General features: G+C 29.3%; 1 protein-coding gene across 1 annotated transcript in view; it reads left to right on the top strand.

The window, feature by feature from the left end:
• LOC145326124 (uncharacterized) overlaps positions 1-22,655 on the top strand; it is a 102,950-nt gene that overhangs the window by 47,116 nt on the left and 33,179 nt on the right. The window contains exons 7-8 of the mRNA XM_080169239.1: positions 14,967-15,052; positions 16,101-16,179. Of these exons, the coding sequence (XP_080025365.1) occupies positions 14,967-15,052; positions 16,101-16,179 (165 nt within the window). The remainder of the gene's footprint in view (positions 1-14,966; positions 15,053-16,100; positions 16,180-22,655) is intronic.

Raw genomic sequence — 22,655 nt, 5'->3', positions numbered from 1 at the left:
GATGAACATCCTTAATAACGATAAACATAATTACTCCCTATAAACACTGTTGGTGTTGAATAAAAGTACCCAAAGTTTTTAAGCCTACTAATGAGATGACATAAATTTGGGTACCAGCATGATTTACAACTAATATCCCTTCCAGTACCCAATGTAAGTACCCAAAGTTTTGAACGAGAGAAAAAGGAAATTTAAAACTTTTGGTACTAGTGTAATTTACAGTAAAACGTCCCTTCTTCCCTGCATATAACAACGCATTATTACAATGATAATTTATGTATTAAAGTAATTCAAATATAAGAACAATATATTGAACGGGGCAGTGTAGCCAATAAAAGTCAGTTCAATATTGATGAGAGAAAAATATAATCTTTTTATTAGGACAGGGTAAATTAGTCCCGCGAATAATAGGCCATTCGTCTGTCTTGCTGAATATCTTGTAAGCGATTTTTTATTTGTTAGCAGACATTTAAGATTTAAAATTAGTTCACTTTTACTTTTAAAATTTTTTGATAATCTATATACAAAAGAAACAGAATGTTTTGAATCTGTCTGTCTGTGTGTACCAAAGGATCTCGCAAACTTCTGAACCGATATGGTTCTTCTATACAATATAGCTTCTCAGAGGTCCAGGGTATGTTTTTGCTTTCGTCAAAGTTTAGGACTTCTTTTACATAGTAAAGACAGTGGAGGAAATTTCATCTTTCTAACATAATTCTGTTCTTTTTTTATAGCTTAAACTTTCTAGTTTATTCGTATAATGTTAATAGGCCAAACTATTACATGTGGGTATTGTGTTTATCCTTCATGTAATTGATGGGATTAAACCTTCTATATATGGGTATTTATATTATTTACTTATCCGATTTAATTTCTATTCAAAATAAGATTTATATGTGAATTGTTTATTTTATTTCAATTACAATACCAGGAAGGGAGGGGACATTGGACGGTAATTATGCTGGTGCCCAAAGTTTTTAAATTTTTAATTGGATTTCAAACTTTGGGTACTTTAATGAAACCATGATTTGTTGGCTCAAACTTGCAGTGAATTTTATCACATCATAACAGAGGTACATAAGTTTATTGTTAATTGTCTTATTCCTTAAAGTCCCTGCAATAAAACGACTCAATCAATATTATTTATTATTGACATGATCCATAAAAGCAAAGACCCAACAAAACATACATTCGGACAAACGAACATTTACAGCTTAAGAGTGACTATACTCTTTTTTGTATAGGTTACTACGATTTCCAGATGATACTTTATCATTTAGAAAGTTATCATATAAGGTTTGAAATTGATTTGACAATTTTAATATAAGCTGAAAATGATAAAACTTGGGTACCAGTATAATTTTACAGTCCAATGTCCACTCCCTTCCTGACTATAATACAATAAACATAACTTGTATAGCAAGGCACCTATTGTTCTAAAGAATTATTGATCACCAAGGAAGACTTTTATATTAGCAAAATGTCTTTCCAAAGGTGTGGCTCGCAAATTGCAAATCAAGCAAAATTTAAAAATTACCAAAAAGAGCTTTTATTAAATCTTGATTTGTTATACGTAGAACAAACTCGGGAAGGGAGGAAACATAGGGTTGTTTTATAAACTAGTCCCCAATGTTTTATGCTAACGTTTTCTTATTCGCTGGCTTAACATTTTTTAGTAATTTTATTGATTTTTGATTGGTTGGATCATTAACGGTTTAAACACTAATTGTAATCAACAAAAGTGGTAATTTTGTGTATCACTATTGGAGATGTACATCAATGGCCGTCCAATAACATATCTATTAAGGTCCCACATTTGACACCTAATTTTATACTTTTGATTGATCTATGTTGAATGTTTTTGATTGTAAAAGTGTAGCATCACTTTAAGACACAATTGGTTGAATCTAAATGTGAATGATTATTTTCAAATATCAAATCTCTAGAATTCCTAAGCATCCTTTTTTCATAGGTTTTAGGGGATAGAAAATAGATAATTTAAGAGAGAGAAAGAAAGAAAGAAAAAGAGAGAAAATAAGACAGTAAAAGAGAGAGTGAAAGAGATTGAGACAAAGGAAATTATATCAGTAAATGAACAAAATAATTCAAGACTCTCCCCCCCCCCCCCTTAAGATATATTCAAATAGTTTGTACTTATTATTATAATTGTAATATTATATTGCTTAAACCTATATTCCTGATTTCAACATTTTACTATTAGTCAGTGATATGGAAAGAAATAGGAGAGACATATTTTTGTAAAGGTTATGCTAAAAACAGTTTTATTTGTCTCTGCTATCTTTTGTGCTCTTACTAGTATGGAGAATGTAATATATATAGTCGACATAAAAGAAGAAGTATATAGGGGCTTTGTATTCAAAAGAGGGAGAAGGAGGAAAAATAGCCTAAAACTACAACTAAGTGGTCAGCTAGATTTTAAAGTATAAACAGGTGACCTTAGTACTTTTAAAATAGGATAGTCATTAAAATAAAACAATGCTTATATATTTTTACAAGATACCTTTATTTTTTCAGAGTAATATTCCTTGTGTATGCTAGTTTTGTCCTTCAAAAGGATTTCCTTTTCAGCCCTCAATGTTCACAATTCAAAGTGACATCTTAAAGATTGAGTTTGTTGTAGCTGGAATCACTGCAAAAAATCAATTTTTTTTTTCAATTGCGATAGAATGGACAATAAATTGATGTACATTATTTTTTTTAGATTAAAATTATGGGTTGAAAGGTTTGTACACTCCTAGTTTGTACTAACCAATCAAGATTTAATAAAAGCTCAAAGTTTTTAAGCCAACACACGAGAGAATATTTAAAAAAAACTTTGAGATGCAGTAAAAGAATTAACCGTCCTATGTACCCTCTCCAGGCTTGATGTTACATCAGGGAGGTTGAGGACATTGGGCTGTTTAATACACTAGTTACCAAAGTTTTCTTATTCGTTGGCTCAACAACTTTGGCGACTTTTCTTAAATTGTGATTGGTTGGTTTATTCAGTTGAGTGTCATAAAGCTTCAACCACTAATTTTAGTCTAAAGAAGGGGTAATTTGAGTATTATCATTGGGGATGTACCTCGAATTATCGGCCATTGTCTTATCCCTTTAGATCCCTGATGTTACATACCTTAATTTTTAAGAGTGTATGAATTAAAGATTTAGACATTGATCTCCTTCCTTATAAAATAGTTCAATCTTCTTTACAAATATTTAAGTTTGTCTAAATAAAAAGAATCATTTATTCAATCAATAAAAACTAAATCACTTCCACTAATCTTTTAAGAGTTCAGGTTTTTATTGATGAACACAGATGGTAACATCCATAAAAACTAAGCTCAATAAAAACACTTTAACAAATGTATTGTGACAGTCCTTTGACCTTAAAATTGCGAAAAATGCACGATACTTAGATTAAAAACTACTTATGTACATTTTAAGACTTAAATAGTTAGATGTTCGTTTTTAATATGGTGGTATATATTGTCATTGTAATCATCATTATAAATCATCGTAAAAATTACATCTATTTGTTAAAGAAATCGCTTTTCAAGATTTAAATTCGATATGTCTATTTTCATATGTCGAATTAATTTCTCTTACCGAAGACGTTCGGACGAATACGTCGTATTAGATTACATAGTCTAATTGTAGAATAGCGTCGCTTTTTAGGAAAGTTTTTTACTGAACAATTTAGACAAAGTTTACATTAGCAATAATCTTCTTAAAAGACAAGGATTAAACTTTATAATGTAGGGTAAAAAAGTAAGCTTTCCAATTCCAGAAAATGTGGGTCAAACACTAAAATAATACATAAAAATTCAAAAATATACAAAAAGAAGAAATAGTGTATAGTGTCCAATAAAAAATGACGTCATACAATACAAATCACTATGATAGGCCAGTATACATTGTAATTGACCAATAGTAAATTGTATACTGGCCTATCATTGGTCATTTGTATTTTATGACGTCATTTTTATTGGACAATATACGCTGTTTCCAAAAAGAAAGTTTAAAAAATTGCTTTTGTTTTATCTTTGCATAAGATAAAGATAATAAAAGTAAAAAAGGCCATATAACTACTCAATTTTTAAAACTTCAAGTTATAAAGAACAATTTGTCCCATTTTAGAAAAACTAGGATGACACTATCCATAAAATCAAAAGGTAGGACATAACATACGAACATTTACACAAAAAGGCAGGATGAGTTATTTACTATAAAAAATTGATGATTTAGTTTTAGAAATAATTCTCCCTTTCTTCCTTATTCTTTTTAAGTTCCTAAAACAGTATTGACAAAAATGTGTCTTCTTAAAAGGAAAAATTTCTTGTGAATTTCTTTTTGAAAGCGAATCTTTTCTACAGCAAGGATCTGTACGTCAGCCACTCGTTTCATTATTATCCAATTAATTGAAAACTTTTGTCTAGTACGTTTATTAAGACAAGTTGTTTTCTGTCTATATTGTAAAATGATAAATTCATCAAATTAATCTAAAATTACATTTCTTAGGACAATAGGGAAAATTGGTATAAGCAATATATATCTGTAATGTTGTTGCAATTACTCGTTTTAAACATGTTAATCTTTGATTTTATGTAAGTTTTTTTTGCCCAAGAAACTTTAGGTCAGCTTTTATAGATATTTACATTCTAGTTTGTCCATGTAAGTATCTCGGGTGGATGTCTAGGTAATTTGTAATTCAACACTGATATTTACTACCCCGTTAAATAAGGAATTACGTCAAAACTAACTTGGTCAATACAACTCGGGGGATAGGACAATGGAAATAAATCCTCGAAAATATTATTAATTTTTTTATTTAACAAGAATTTTCAGGGATAAGACAATGGACAATTAATTTATATAGATACCTCATGATGATAAATAGTGCTAGTTAGAACTAACCAATCAAACATTGGGTATAATTTACAGACCCTCTCTTATAGTACGATCATACCCAAATTGTTAAAAGCTTCGCTTTTGACAATTATACAATAAAATGTAAGAATGTATTAATGTGTGTATGTAAGTGCTTGTAATTAAATTAATAAGGGTTGTATGACAGTGGGGGGGGGGGGGTTGTCTATTCTCATTAATTGATTCAGATGTGTTCTAATCAGGGATCTTAAGGGATAAGACAATGGCTACAAATTTAGACTATCTGTAGATTACAATTATTGGTTGAAAAGTTTAGCTACAGCTGGTTTGGCATGTCGTCTGAGAGACAATATTTAAAAAAAAAACGTTGGGTTCTAGTATATTTTACAGTTTAATGTACTTTCTACCCTGGTTCTATAATTAACTACAAAGAGTAAAAAATTGGTATATGTTCAACAAAATACAATTAATATGTTATATAATTTATATATTTTTACTGTATCTCAGTGTACTATTCTTTTTCCAGAATATTAAGGGCTTGTTTGTGCTTTGGTTATAATAAGAAAAGAAATGTAAAAATAGTCTAAAACTATACTTAAATAAGCATGAAGCTTTCTCCTTGAAAAAGCAAATCTCATGCACTTTTTCTTTATGATATTACTCTCTGGATGGAATTTGCTCTTTATAATATTACTCTATGGTTGTGAGTATGCTCTATAGATATTACTCTGTGGGTGTGAGACCCAAAGGGTTCTTATTCTTATTTCTATCTTATCTCCTAATCTTATTTTCATACAATCCTAGTCATGCAACATTTGCAGGCAGGGAGAAGACAATTGATTAAATATTCATAAATATTACATACAGCCAATATGGGAGAATTTAACACCTAAGAATAAGGGGAAAATTAATCATCAACCATTGTATAGTACTGCTACTTGTGGCTGCGCCCCTTGGCATCTAGGGGCTCTGTATCCGAAGAGGGAGAAGTAAATTACCTTAATAAAAAAACACCATATTTAAATTTGAAATAGAATAGCCTAAAACTATTACTGGACCTGTATTAAGCTTCCCCAGAGTAGAGAACTAAATCAGTTCGATGATTAGAAAGATCTTGATGATTATACAATTCCTTACTACACTACCTAATAAAATAAATTGTTAATGCTTACTTCACCTAAGGGATAGGTGTGTTTTGATAATCATAAAAGTTAAGCAAATTTTGAATGGGTGGTTAATTTAGGGTCCAAATTGTACAGTTCATATGGGATCTTCCATTTTAAAAAGTTTATTAATAAAAGTATTAAAAGTAATGTTTTAGTGATTGTTTTCACTTGCACTTTTTAAACTTGCGTACATTGTTGGTCTAATTGGTGACTGCCCTTCAATTTTTGGGTTATGTTAGTCATGAAATTTGACTTGTCCTTAAACTGTTTTTAACCTATTTTTTTTATCATATATCAAAAATATACTATGACACCAGTAGAATCAGACTGCAGAGCCCAAATTTGAATTAAGTCCCCAATAAACTTTTTTGGGGGGATTTAAAAATCAATTTTATATGTTGCTGTGATCATTTTGATGGAAGCAAAAGCATTTTTTAGTTTGGGGTTAAATTGTTTCTTACAGAACAATTTGATGTGATTCAGATTATATCAATACAATATTAAAAACTCTACTCTGTTCGATGCAAATAATTTTTTTCTAAAACAATAATTTATATAGAAGAAATTTAACATTAAAATAATACATATTATTCTGAAGTCTGAACCAATTAGAAGCCTTGTTTCATTTCAGTTTTTTACAATTCAAAAAAAAGTGTTTTCACAAAGTGACTTATTTCCAATGTAGTTAAATAATTTTTATTTAATTAAAATGAAAAGTATGAAAACTATACACATAAAATATACATGCTTTTTAAAAATATTTTAAAAAATAAGTTTGAATAATCTTATATTTTATCATATTTGTATATGTGACAAAAAAAATTTGTTGTATTGCGTAAACGTTTGTTGTCATCTTTCGGTGAACTGAAATTAGTTTCCGAATGTGAACACATTTTCCTAGGTGTTTCCCAATCCTATCTCAATATTTGCTACTAGCTAAAAAAACCTTAAAACTTCAAAAAAAAAATCAAAGTTTGAAAAATTAAAACTTTGAATGTATAATGTATAAATCGTTAATACATTCAAATTTTGATTTTTTTGTTGAAGTTTGAAGGTTTTTTAGCTAGTAGCAAATATTGAGATAGGATTGGGAAACACCTAGGAAAATGTGTTCACATTCGGAAACTAATTTCAGTTCATCCATCTTTCACTATTTAACCCTTTACAGCCAATTTTTTTGTGTTTTAAATAAGTGATGGAAAACAAGCACGATAAAGTTAATTCATTGATATATTGTAAAGAATTAAGTTTTTAATGAATTAATTTAGATGAAATCAAAAGGCCTAATTTTACTCTATACCAGAATACTATATATATGAAGCAAAACACTCTAAAAGCTACGAATTTTACCCAAATAAAAAAAGACCTTTTGCTCTGATCAAAAAAGACCACAGCAACAGTAAAATTAATCTTTAAATCCCCTCAAAAAAGTTTATTGGGGACTTAATTCAAATTTAGGCTCTGTAGTTTAATTCTACTGGTGTCATAGTATATTTTTGATATGTGTTTTAAAAATAGGTTAAAAACAGTTTAAGATAGTCATTCTAAGAGTTCAGCGCAGGGTGAAAAGGAATATTCCACTGTAAATTGGGGTCTACAATAATTTATCGTCCATTGTCTTATCCCCCACGATACCTGTTTGATTTAAGCAAGGATATTTAATAATTTATAATATAATCATATCAAATGAACAGCAAAAATAAGCAGACAAAATTTGAACAGTAAACTTTAAAACAGAAATTATAAAGACAATCTTATATCATGAAATAACAAAAATTTTGATACCGTTACTAATTCAAAAATTTTCATAAATGATTTATAAATTTGCGACAAAAGAATTTTTAGAAAAGTATTGTTTTTACAAATAATTCTATATTAATTATTTATCTTTAAGATCAGAAATGAAATGAATCATAAAATTTTGTTAACCTTAACCTTCTCAAATATTGGGTGTGCATTCCCTTCCGCATATACGTCACATCATACAACTTTTAAAACCCAGAGAAAGAGGGGACAATGGGCTGGTTATTACACTAGTCCCCAAAGTTTTCTTATTTGTTGGCTTAACATATTTGAGGACTTTTATTGTATTTTGATTGGTTGGTTTATAAAGTTGAGTGTTCAAATAGCTGAAAAACTTCACAGGAGCAAGTTAAGAACTCATTTAGATCTAAACGGACAGACAAAAAACATTACTACTTTATATGATAGGAGGTAGTTTTTTTTCTTCTGAATATGATTATGTTTGCGGAGATGAAATCACATTTTTCTGAATATTAGCGCGGTGGCGTGTCAAATTCCCCATTTCAAGTAGTGTCCCTGAAGCAAAAGCAATACTTCCAATGGGCAGTGCCACAAATTTATTAATTTAGTAGAAAATTAACCAAAGTAACTTTTGATTATCTTTTATCTTATCTGTTTTATTATTTTATATTATCTTTTATAAAATGATTTTATATACTCATTACATAATTGCGGTTTTTTTCCTTTTTCGTAAATAAAAGAGGTTGCGTTCTAAGCATTTAGCAGAAAATAGCTTAAAACCATCTCAAAACTAAAGTGGGGTAATCAATTGGTACATTGCATGGCGATATCGTAATGGACAAACAATCTTACTATTTACTTTATATAATAACTCTTAAAACTCTTCTATTTTTTGCGTAGGTTGTAGCACCCCGATAGCTATATATCTGATTCATTATCCCTTATAATTAGTGTAACTAATCAAAATATTTTCACCCCCTAAAAGAATCTATTTCAACTAATGAATTTCCCCCGATACAACAATTTAGCCAATAGAGGTAACTCAAATAATTATTTCTTTCTCAATAATGATAAAAATGGGAATAGATCACTTGGAAGTAAATTTCAAATAATTTTATTCAGCCCTTCCGTAGATTAAAACTATAGGTAGAAACTTGGATACTGCTAGTTTGAAGCACCCAATCAGTATTTAAAAACGTTTTTACAATTTTCCAGCAAACGAATGATGAATTATGGTACCTGTATAATTTAAAGTACAATATCCACTCCTCTCTTGATGATTTCCTCTAGTTTCTATTTTCAAACAAATATTAACCATACATATTATGAGGATTCTATTGGTCATAATTCTAATATTTAGCCCTAAGATTTAAATTCTCACCCTATTTCTCTCATTCAATATTTAAAAGTCAGAGAAACACAGAAAGGGAGGGAAGGGACATTTTATTAAATCTTAATTGGGTGGTACACTCAAGTACTGTCCAAACTTTTCAACCATTAATTTAACGTCCAAAATCAGTGAGACTTACTAAAGAAAAACTTATAGTAGTTATAGAGATTTTTTGCCCTAACTTTTCCTCCACTCAGATTTGAATATGATAAGGTTCAGTTTATATAGTTTGATTATTTTTTTAGAAACATTTCCCTGAGATATTGAGCAGCTAGCTCATGTCACTCATTCAAATCTAAGGATTTTAGTCTATAGATTACTATAACACTAGAATATACTAAAGCTAAAGTTAGAGGATAGATCAATTGAAAATAATCTATATTTTTCTTGTTTATTTTACCTGTTTATACAATTATACAATTATTAAACTTAAGGACTAGCAAACAAATACCAAATAATAAAAGAACAAATTTCTAATAACAAAAGTCTTTGAATTCAAACTTAGAATAGAATAAGCTAACTTTTACTATAACTTTTCAAATTAAAATAGAAACTTTGTATTCTACTTTATGTTCATTTTGACCCTAACATTTCAAATAAAGGATTTTATATTTAAATACAGGGATATAAGGATAGGGCAATGGGCTATAAATTGTTGGACACTCAAAATTTAGATAAACATCATTATCCTTTATGTATAACTAGCGGCTACGCCCCTAGAGGCCTCTAGGGGCACTTGAGGAGGAGAGAGTCGAAATTAATAATTCAATTTCTTTTTTTAGATTTTAAAAAAAATAAAAAAAATTGTAGGGGGGGGGCGAAAAAAAAATTTTTTTTGGAGGGGGGGGTGCCCCCCCCCCCTCATTTTTAATTTTAGTTAAAAAAAATTTTAAATTTTTTTTTTTTTTTGGGGGGGGGGATTTTTCATTTTTTGGGGGGTTTGGGGTGTCCCACCCCCCAAGAAAATAGTTATAAACCTTCCCAGGACCTATGAGAAGCTACCCTGTTAAGGAGAACCCGATCGGTTCAGCGGTTAGCGAGATCATTCGCTACAAACAAACAGACAAACAAACAGACAGACAGACAGACATCGTTCTACTTTGTATTATAGATAAAATTGACAAGCTTGGACATAATTATTTTTACCAATTAATCAAGATTTGATAAAAGTCCCAATGTTTTTAACCCAACTAATGAGAAAATGGGGCTAGGTTAATGTCCCTTTCCTCCCTGACTTAAATCCCATTCTCAAATAATATTTTAAAAGGTTGAAATTTGATGATATTATTTTTGATGTGTGTTATGGCATCCGCAACAAATAAAACTGAAAATTACGCTGGTACCCAAAGTTTTATAACGACAATTATCTGATTCATTGGCTCAAAAACTTTGGGTATTTGTTTTTGAAATATGATTTGTTAGTTACAAACTAACAATGTCTGAAACAATTATATTCCATGGGAGGATCTATAACTATTTATCCCTTAATTTACCTTTATCCATTTCAATTATTTACTTGCAAATGCTAAAAGCATATTAGTGACTGTTATGACACACCCATTTTGATTCTGTGTCAAAAAAAAGGCAGAAAAATAAAATTATTACACATATGTATTATGTTGTATGTATGTTTGAATGAGTCATAGCAAAAGTGTTAATAGATTTATACACTTTCCTTTATTTAAAGAAGCGCAGCTTCTACTCATTTTGGGTTATTCAATACTTCTAGAATACATGTTATGCTAAAACAGGGTTTAATTTTGTACATATTTTAAAAACTAAATGTTATTTAAAATTTAAGAATTATAATGTTTGTTGGTACACAAATAAATACATTTATTTAAAAATAATTAATTGTCATAAAACTATAGAAATGATATATCAGCTGAAATAACTATAAATCAAATGTTCACTTTATCTACCAGTATAAACCAAGATTTAGCACTAAAAAATTAAATAATTGATAAATATATTCATAACATTGCAATTAAACTTTAATTGAGAGTTGTTTTAATTTCAAAAGTTGAAATAAAATTGTAGCACCAAAATAGTTTTTATTATAAAATTTAGAGCTGCACATCCCTTCACTCAGAACCATAAAACATAACTTGAAGATAATAAAGTATTGTACAATTGTCACTTAGATCATTTTTGTATGTCTAAAGAACAATGGTTAAAAATTATGTCTGTAATCTGTATGTCTATCTGGGTGTATGTAAATCTGAATATATGTTTGTTTGTTTGTCTGGTCTGTCTGCCTGTTTGTCTGTTTGTTTATTTTTTTGTTTGTCTGTTTGTCTGTCTGTCTAATTGTACGTGTGTAAAAAATGCTATCATACAATCTAAACGCATTATATAGAAGCTACGCTTATTATAATTACAAGTTAAATAAAGACATAAAGATAAAAGAACAATGACAGCCAACAAACAAAAAGAGATAGATATCATTTTACATTCTTTCAAACCTATTTATCATTTATCTGCAACTAACTTCCTTTTACTTCTTGCTATTTATAATTATCATAAAAGCAAAGCTTTTCTAAAAGTAAGAAACACATATTATTCTTTTAACTGCTATATTTTAAAGTATCAAAGAACTTTCGAAGGGTCTAGGAAGGTTTATGGCTATTTTGCACAGGAATAGCTATATCCATTAAGAAAAAATGCTTCCCCGAAAAAAAAAATATTTTTTTCTTGTGGTGGTCGTGCCCCTAACATTAGTCGCTCTCTAATCTATGGGGTAGGAAGAAGATAGAAAATAGCCTTAAACATATCAAGACTCAAACATATAAATAACAAAAAAGACACAAAAAAACACCCAATCAGTTAGCTATTTAGCAAGAGAAATAACACTTAAATATTATTCCAAAAACTTAGATTACAAATATATATAAAAAAAGATTTTAGAGTAGCCTCGCTTTAAACAACTGACCCAAGCCCTGAAAAAAGAATTTGTTGTATAATTGTAATTTGAAATATGCAAATGTGAGATGTCGCTTATTATTATAGATTATGATAGATATAGTATTTAGGAGATATTTAGTGAACTCACAAAATTGTTTACATCCAAATTAGCAATTCTTTTAAACCTAATTGAGAACTTTCATTCAGGGAGGGAGTGGACATTACATTGGTCCCCAAAGTTTTATAATTACTTTTTCTTATTTGTTGGCTCATTAACTTTGGGGACTTTTATTGAATTTGATTGGTTGCGTTATTATGCTGAGTTTTCAAACCTTTTTAACCACTAATTGTAATCTACAGAAGGTGTTATTTTGTGTATCATCAATGGGAATATACAGGAATTTATTGGCCATTGTCTTATCCATTTAGATCCGTGTATTAAACCAGTTATGGCTCGTGAAGAAAGAGAATAAGCCATGTTTATGCTGTAGTAAAATGTTTGAAAGCTTCCATTTTAATTACAATTAATCTCTCTTGTATAAATTTAGATATTGGCTTAAATACGGGCACACTTTAAATTCTTTGCTATGCATTGTAAATGCCTTCTGTTATTTGCCCATAGCAAAAATAAGTTAGGATACGAAATTGGCTCTCTTTCATTGGAAAGGTACATTAATAAGTTACTCCGTCATATTTTCTAAAATTATTTGTACTTTTTTTATATAAAAAATAGAAAAAAATTAGTTACTAAACTTTTTGGAAGCTAATTTTGTAAATAATATATTTAATGGTAAACTATCATGTTTTTTTGTATCAGACCTTTTATTTTTAAGGAGAGGTTTTGTACAGGGATTTTAAGGGATAAGACAATAGATTAGATAATATATTGATTTAATCTTATTATTGTAAACAAAATGCTACTTCTGTAGATTATATTTATTGGGGGGGGGGGGGGATATTACTACTGCGAGTTTGTACGACCGAATTAAGATTAATATCAACGTGTTTATAAAACTTTTGGCAAAATTATAATTTACAGTCCAATATCCTCTCATTCCCGTGTTTGGTCAGTAATAAGAAGCTGAGCTAACTTATTAAGCTAAATTAAGCATTTTAACATGTACCATACAATATAACAAACTAAAAATATGAATTTAGCAAAAATAAACCAGCATAGCAATAATTGATTTATTATTACTTGGATCTTACAGATTTACTTGTTATCCTATAAAGTGAAACTTGCAGCGGGCTAAAATAACAATTGCCCCTTCCAATCCTTTTACCCCATCCCCTCTCCTTATACTGGATGAACAAACTGACCAATATATGAGTTTCATGTTAGCAAGCTAAAATTTATGACAATTTTTGCCCAGTCATAATATCCACGTATATTATGTATCCATTATAGCAACAATATTCAGCGAATTTATTATAAACATCCACTGTGTGTGTGTGACTATACAGTCTGTACAGATGTTTGCGGTATGGTGTCTTGGATTTCATAGAGAGCAATGTACTTTGTAATCAATTTATATAACTTACTCTCGTAACACTCAAGGTTGCTACTCTAAAGAAAGCTTACTTATAATTCTTATTATTAGGTATTGAATGAACATTTAGAAATTATTTTGATTATCTGTTCATTGCATATAAATTGCTTTCTAATGCCTTTTTGAATTAAATCTCGGAATTCGGGGATAGGACAACGGCCGAGGAATTAAATTTTTATTTGTTACTGCTGTCTTTTACTTTGGATCAATATATAGATTAATATATATCCTTAAGGATGAACATATGGTGATTATATATGGGTGTATCATAGGGGGGGGGGGGTATCAAAGGGGGATGTATCCATTCCCCTGATACACCCCCCTTGATTTTGGTTTAAGGAAGATGTCAAAAATCGTATGAGGATGGGGGAGGTCAAAACACTGTGAACGCCACTGTTTTTAAGCCAGCGAATAAGAGAACGTGTTGCTGTTAATAAAAGTGCCCGAATACAGTCGAATGCCCCCTCTCTCCGCAAAATAAACCATGATAGTTTAAATTAATAAAGTAAAGCATATCTATGTGTATTGCATTTAATGAACCATTTAAAAGTAATGAAAATAATTGCTCATCCTATTTTGTATAATTATCAAATATCTATGAATTAAAAGTAAATGATTATTAATTACTCTTGTGGTCATTGGTTTTCTTTAATCAGTATGTATATGTTTATACAAAAAATAAGGAATTATCATTAATGTAATTAGGTTTGCATGTTTTTGTGTTGTTCCAATTAGATCTCTTAAACAGCCAAACCTTTTGAACTATGTTTTATAAAAAAAAAATTTCCACGAACATGTTTTAAGCTATTTTGAAAACAACATAATAACCTAAGGTCTTTTTAAAATATTTTAACTCTTTTAAAAAAATTATCGGAATGACAAAACACTTTGCAATAAAATTAATCTGGTTTGCTTTAATGTGAAAGCAAAACTAAGGAAACTGTTGGGAGAAAATTATTGTTCTTACAATTAGTACTCATAGGAGAGCATAATAGTCTTATCATCCTATTTTATAAAGTTTTTGTCAGAAGTGAAAGAATTATGATATAAGCTTTACAACTGCTTTGGTGTGATTTCATTCCATTTTTTTTCATGTCCTAGTCCTAGAGGCTAGGGGCGAAGTAACCAGTATGAAATATTTTGATATACTTGTAATACATTAAGTTAAACCAGAAAGCAATGTGTCGACAAAATGGACAATAGCGCTATTTTGATAAAATAATGATATACCCTTATTTATTTATGTTAATATTTTATCATTATCAAAAATTAATAATTTTTAACGTTTTTTTTGTATTTTAGGAGTCAATGAAAAGCGAATACCACTATGAAGAATCTATCGATGAAGAGAGAGCCAGAAATTTAATCAATTTTGGGGATGATTATAGGTAAATATTACATATTATTATTTTCAGGGATCTCGAGGGATAAGACAATAGAATATAAATAGGTGCACGTCCCCAAATTATACCTTCTGAATATTAAAATCATTGGTTTAACAATTTGTGAAACCTAATTAGTATAGTTTATAGTCCAATTTCCTCCCAGATATTATCCCATTTTTATATAAAATTTACATAATATTTTAATATGGCATAATCTAATGATGTTTTTTTAAGTAGCGAAGCTACTCTACGACTATTAATTATCGTCGGTTAGTCTCTGTTAAACAATGGCAAGATGCTAAAATAAAAAAATGGCTGAATTTTTCTACACCCTCAACTACTACAGGCAATATATTAAGTATTCATTAAATTTTACTTTGCTGTGCTTCTTATGGTTATACTAATACTTGTTGATAAAATTTTAATAAAAATATCATAAAAAAATAATCCATTATAAAAATGGCTGTCTAAAAGCAGCTTATTAAAAATCAATTTTTCAATTTAGTGAAAGATCCTAAAAAGGCCTCAACAATTTTAACCGTTTTGTTGTTGATAAAAATGATTCAACAAAAAAATCTTATTTTTTGAGTTCTTAAGTTTCTTTAATAGTTCGTTAAATTTCTACTCTTTGACCAAAACTAGAAGCTTATATATAGTTAGTAGCTGAACGTCTGTATGTCAGATAAAGTAAGATCTTGTAGAGTTTTAGGCTTTAAAGAATTTACTTCATATGAAAAACCAATTCGAGACACATATGAAGAACAAATGGAATGGCTTATGAGACTTTACTATATTATTTTTGTTTTCTTTATTATTTCTTCAGCTGCGTCACTAACATCTTGAGCTTTGTACTCAAAGAAAGAGAGATTGAGCATCTAAATAGCCTAAATCTATCCCAGGACTTTATTTTAGAAACTAAATAGCCTAACCCATCAAATATATGTTTTAAAGCTTCTCTCAAATGGAGAACTTATTTAGTTCAGTAGTTGGAGAGATCTTAACTGATAAAGAAAAAAACCTTACTACTTTATGTAATAGAACTTGTTTTTAGGAATTTTCTTTCGAGTCTTTCAAGCAGCCAAAGTAGTATTGTCAGTAAATCAACACGAAGGAGGCGAAGAAGGCACAGGGTAAGCAATTTTTTTAATTTTATCATTTTCAGGGATCTTAAGGGATAACACAATGGACGATTAATTAATGTACACGTTCAGTAATAATAAACTAGATTATTTCTCATCTATATTAAAACAATGGTTGAAAAGTTTGAACAGAAATAGGTTGAACTTACCAATCATGAATTAATAATAAGTACCCAAAGTTTAATGATAAAAGTGTTTTTAAAACTTTGGGTACCATTATTATTTTCAGTTCTATCTTTCCCTCAATTCAACCAGGTTTTATTATTTCACAAAAAGTAGTAAGTAGTTCATAAAGTTCGCAAATATATATTTTTTTCATATTTTTATTTACTTGCACAATATTGCAAATAAGATAAGAATTATATTGACTAAAGATAAAAAGTATTATTTAGGAAAGGTGATTCATGTAAAGATATGGAAATCAAGCATTCGAGAATGCTAAAATTCTAAATATAGCTTCCTAGAAAGGGACAAGACAATGGACGATACTTTTATGTATATAACCAATGCTGATAAACAAAATCACAGTCCATTTTCCCAATGCCTCCCTGAGTATTAAAAGCACCAAGTGAAATAATATTTCAAAACTTGATATGAATAGAGAAAATTTGATTGTCTTTATTATTTTTTTTTCGCCAAAAATCTACATTTTTATTGCATTCAAATCAAAGTATATCAATTTTGGACGTTTTCTTTCTTGTTTACAAAAGCAAACTTTATTTCAAAGCCTATAATTTTGCAATGCAGATAAATTTACATAATGATTAACTAATAAAAAAGTATATATTTTTAACCAATCCGCATTAGTGCAAAAAGTTTTCGCCATGGCTATGCAGCCGCTAGTTTGTAAAACTGCGAGTATAACAAAAAATGGTTTATTTGCGGTTGCTGGCAAGGCGGCTTTGAAACAACTGCGGATTACTTGCTGATTAAATGTAGGGTCTAATCAGCTGCGGATTATAATGCCTGCTTTGAAATAGTTGGAAACCAAAACTGTTGCACTATGGTTAACACAAAACCATCAACAAACCTAAATTTAAAGATATGTAAATAAGTAAAAAGCATAATAATTGATAAGTAAAAGTAAAAAAAAACATGCATAGGTTGATAAATTGAAACACACTTCCAATTATGATAAACAAAATTGCCCCTTCTGTAGATGAATTGTGACAAATTTGGAATCCTTTGGGTTGTATTACCCTGTCAAGATTTTTGAAAGTTCCAAAGCTTTTATGCCAACAAAAAAAAGTACATGCTCATAGACTTTTGGTGACCAGTTTAATTTATAGTTTCACTCCCTCCGTCCATAAAAGTATGCCAGGTCAGGGTAGGTCATATTGGGTACAGGCTTATATATAAAACAACCCCCTCTTCCTGTATTGGTTCAGTGCTCGATAGGTAAAAGATTCTTTGTACTTCTTGTGGACATTATTGTCTTTGTTTATTTACGATACTTAATTTACTTATTATTAAATGCCTGATTAATGCCAACAATATATAATTATATATCTTGAAACTTCTTTAAAAGAAAGATGAACAGAATCTAACAGAACCAATAACGGTGATGGTGGATAGTAATTATATTTGATGCCTTGATAACAAAAACAAGACTAATTTTGTCCTTCAAATGAAGTAGGGTTACTTTCAAATGTAACAAATTTCTAAATATAGCTCTATTTTGCCCAAAAAAACACTTTTGTATATCCTACTATGATATAAAGTAGAAAGTTTTTTTTTCATTATAGAGTCGTTCTTTTGAATGGGTTTTTCTTCTCGTTGAAGCTTTATAAATGTCTTGGGTTTGTTTTAGTCTACTTTTCTCCCCCCCCCCCCCTTCACCCTCGAGGCTAGGGGCGAAACGCAAAGAATAAAGTATTACGTTTTTTAAGTAAATGACAAAGCAAGTAAGCTATGTTTTATAGGCCATTTTATTATAAATCCTCGAAAATATATTTGTGGTCAAGTATAATTATGTTTTTGCTATATTCAGCTACTTTGTAAAAAGAAAAGACTTCAAATTTTAAATCAGTTTTAATGAGAATGCCCGGGTAATGATTGTCAGATAATTAAGATTAGTTTCAAAGATATTGCTGCAATTAAAGCAAAAAAGTTTAGTTCCTTATTTATTTTGTGCGCTGCAATTCTACATTTAAGGTCGACTGTAGAACATACATAGACCGTAAATTATACTGGTTCCCAAAGTTTTTAATACATATTATCTCATTAGTCGGCTAAAATTTTGGATCTATCGGGCTGAACAAACTAGAAGGGTTCAAACTTTTCCACCAATAATATCCTTTATAACAATGCTTTTATATTGTGCATCACCATTGTCTTATCCCTTAAATTCTGTATGTGTATTTGCTCATAAAGGTCTTGTTTATGTTCTTATTTGTTATTGTATGTGAAATATTTGAACCATAAAAGGAAGAAAATGTGGTGGGTCATGGATTCCTCCAAAGTGTCACAACTTATAGAGTCAACAAACTAGGAATTCTATATAATACAATGGAAGATAAATTGATGTACTCTCCCAATTATTACCTCGTCTGTATAAATTAGAATTGGTTACTGAATGTGTTACAAACCAATCAAGTTTATAAATCTTTAGATAAAATTCTTTTTACAGTCAATTTACGCTTTTACCATACAGCGATAATAAAACAAAAGCAAAAGTAATTTTTGCTGTTTATTTATTGAATACACAAAATTACACCACGTGTAGACTACAATTAGTGGTTGAAACGTTTGAACACTTCAACTTAATGAACCAACCAATCAAAGTTAAATAAAAGTCCCTAAATTTGTAAGGCTAACGATTAAGAAAATGTTATCAAAAAACTTTGGGGACTAGTGTTATAAACAGCACAATGCCCCCTCCCTCCCTGTGAAGTTACAGTTTTTGCTGTAATAATAATCTAAAGAACTGTTTATATTGAACAAAAAAGAAATAATTTCCTGCGGAATTAATTGCACATCTGGAAATGTAGATATTTGATAGCTTTCATGAGATCTTCTATAGAAAGATCTAAATATATTGAATGAACTGATCAATCAATATGATGTTCATGTGTTGTAACTTATGAGAAATTTAGTTATTTTAATTTAAAAAAGAGGATACTACTTAAAAGAAAGAAAAACATTTTAAACCTAAAAAAATATGGAATGTTTTATGGGCTAAATTTTTAAGAAAAATTTTTGATATTATTTGTAAAAACTTCCACATATTTTCTTTCCCCAGAATAAACCATGAATTCGGTCAAGAATAATTGAATATAGAATAAAAAAATAAATTTGCTTCATAAATTGATAACATTGTACAATTTGGAGAAGGAAAAAAATTTTTTTTGGAACTTCGGAAAAATATTGCTTTTAAATGTGGATTATTCATACCTTTAATCCCTGATAATAGGCATATCATATGTATGATGAAACCAATTTTTTCATGCCACAAATATTTGGCAGGGAGGAAGAGGACATTGGACGAAAAAATATTAAAAATGAGTTAATTGTAGCTTAATCTTGTTTGGGTTAGACAGTTCAATAAATTTAAAATATACTTACGTCCGATTTTTTGGTATATTTTTTATAATTATTAATATTTTTTCATACATTGTGAGTTCCATAGAACCCTGCGAATTCTTGTATATTTGTGTGAAATTTTGTGAGTTTATGTAGATTATGAGTTTCCTAAATAGGTTTTTAATGATTGCAAGATAGGAAATATCTTTGATTTTCTCCATATACTTCAATCATGTATAAGAATATTTTTAAAAAGGTGCTTTCCCCCATAGAATAGGTGGTAGCTTAGTTTTTTTCTATACCTAATACCTGCAGGGGTCCCTACACTTGCGATGCTTAACCCTATAAGGCTTCCCTGTACTTAATATTACCAAACCTGATCTGACCTTCAGTATAAAACAAACATACAAAAAGTATTTTCCCTTACTTAAATTAATAATTTTAAGGGTAGGTTTTCTGTGCTTGGCTAGTCACTTTGAGTAAAACCACCGAAAAAAACAACGAAAAATGTCATTAAAAACATTTTTAAATTATGGACATAAAATATGACAAGAGACAAAAAAAAATTACCATTCATGATTGTCAAGAAGTATAAACAAGGAGGACAACTTCCATAAAAGCATAGCTACTGACGTCGTAACTTACTATAGAAAAGCTTTGCTTTAATAGTGATAAAATTAAGTCTATATAGTTTTATAGAATAATGAATTTTAAAAATCACGCCATATATTATGAATTTATTTTTGGTATTTAAATTTATATCATGAAATGGTAGCCAAGATATTTAGTTTATACATAAATACACGTCAAAGTCCCAGATTGTGGTTTGGTAACCGTGTGAATAAATTTGGTATATCATGTTCATTTAAAAAAAAAACGCTCTATCCTGTATATTAAAGAATTATTTCTGTGTAAGTATGTATGTCAAGTAAGATCTCGTTTACAGATGCGAAGATTCTAGTCAATTTTGCGAGGATTATGGAAAAAGCATCCTGAAAGGGCTACTATTGAGTACCAGTAATTTTTTCATACGTTAAAAATATATTTAAATTATAAAATTTTGAAGATGTCAACTAAAATGATACATGATCATTTACTTTTTTTTCTTCCTGTATTAAATACATTCCACTTTTGCCACATTATTATCAAGAACTTTGCCCTAGGGCCAGAAGAGCTTACAAAAAATGTGGATCCATTTTTTTGTTTTGAAAGAAAAGGCAATTGATTACCATGATGTATATTCATCAAATTCAATATTATATGATATTCTATAAACATATTCTGTTCGTTTGTCTTTTGGTCTGTTATTTTAAGCTTCCTTTTTTTGATGTTTTTATGTATTATATAACCCCCCTAAAAACTTCCCTTCGCACATCCTCACTTCAACTAAATTCAATTTAAATATTGGGGAAAAAACATGGATCTTAAGGAATAAGACAATGGACGATAAATTGATGTACATACTTAATGATGATAATAGCTATTTCTCGCATCGTATTATAAACAGCTTTTTGCGGATATAGAATGTACAATTATAAGATTAAATGAATATAAGATTTAATGATTGTAATTTTTATATTCGTAGAAAGCTGGATATAATACGATGCTAGACATAGTTTTTTCGTATGGATGAGAACCGGTTCCTATCCACCGGATTCGAATGAATACCAAAAACAAAATTACCCTTTCTGTAAATTAAATAGAATGGTTGGATGGACTAGTTTGAAAATAAAATTTAATTAATGTAACAAAAGTTTTGAGTTAACGCAATACAGTAAACTTTGGGTAACAGTGTTATTCACAGTCCAATGTCACCTCCATCAAATCATTTAAAACCATCATCAGAATATCTAACGTTAGCTACAACTGTTTACTTTAATCTGGGTTCATATAGTGAGAGAGGCCTATCAAAAATAAAACTATAAGAGGGATGCGCCCATATTTTATGATAAGGGCGGTTTCTTTTCTTGCCCATGGTTACAATACATTTCTATAAAAACTTTAAAAAAAAGTGAAATGTTATATCATTGTTTAATTTAGTCCTTTAAAATCTCTGAAATGTCTGGATGTGACCTTCTCTTATAACTATCTATCAGTTCAGATATTGAAATCATTTTGGAAAAGGATGTTTAAAAAGTGTTTTAAATCTCTGACGGAAAAGAACTTGGGTAAAGGTTCAAATATAAACAACAAAAAAGGTTATTATGACTTGAGCTAATAATCAAAGAGAGAGGGGACAATGGGCTGTTTAAAACACTAGTCCCCAAAGTATTATAATAACGTTTTTTTATTCGTTGGCTTAACAATTTTTGGGACCTTAGTAAATTTTGATTGGTTGGTTAATTAAGCACTAATTTTAATGTATAGAAGGGTAATTGATTTGTATCATCATGGTGGATGTACATCAATTTATCGGCCATTGTATAATTTACACTCTTTTGTTGATATAATAACAGCACAAAAGATTCAATTGTTTGAAACTTTGCTCCAAAAGTTCAGTTCACGGGAATTACATTTTTAAACGAACTTTGAATCAATTTTGCGAGGGTAACAATTTAAAGTTAAATGTTTGAAATAAAAGTGTTGATAAATGGAAATGCAAAAGGGAAACTCTCATATTTGGTTTTGTATGTTTAAAGAGTGACTTCGCCTCTAACATCTGTGGGCATGTAGCGAGCCTAAAGATAGCCTAAATCCATTTTAAGACATTAATTTAGAAATGATTAGCGCAAATAAGTAATATATGGACATACCAATTGGTTCAGTGGTTAAAAAGATCTTAACAGATAGACAAAGAATACGTTTTACTATATATATTAAAATCGTCTGGCTTTTTTTTTATTTACTTTAGGGATTTTACGCTTTTTTTGGTAATTGGCGAAAAAATACAATTATAGCTTAAAACCTACGAAAACATAAGCTAAGCTTACCTGAAAATTGTAGAG

The sequence above is a fragment of the Acartia tonsa genome, chromosome 8 (genome assembly GCF_053477335.1).
Source record: "Acartia tonsa isolate MP-2025a chromosome 8, ASM5347733v1, whole genome shotgun sequence".
Taxonomy (NCBI): domain Eukaryota; kingdom Metazoa; phylum Arthropoda; class Copepoda; order Calanoida; family Acartiidae; genus Acartia; species Acartia tonsa.
The sequence above is the reverse complement of the archived record's forward strand: the minus strand, read 5'-3'. Positions and strand labels throughout refer to the sequence as shown.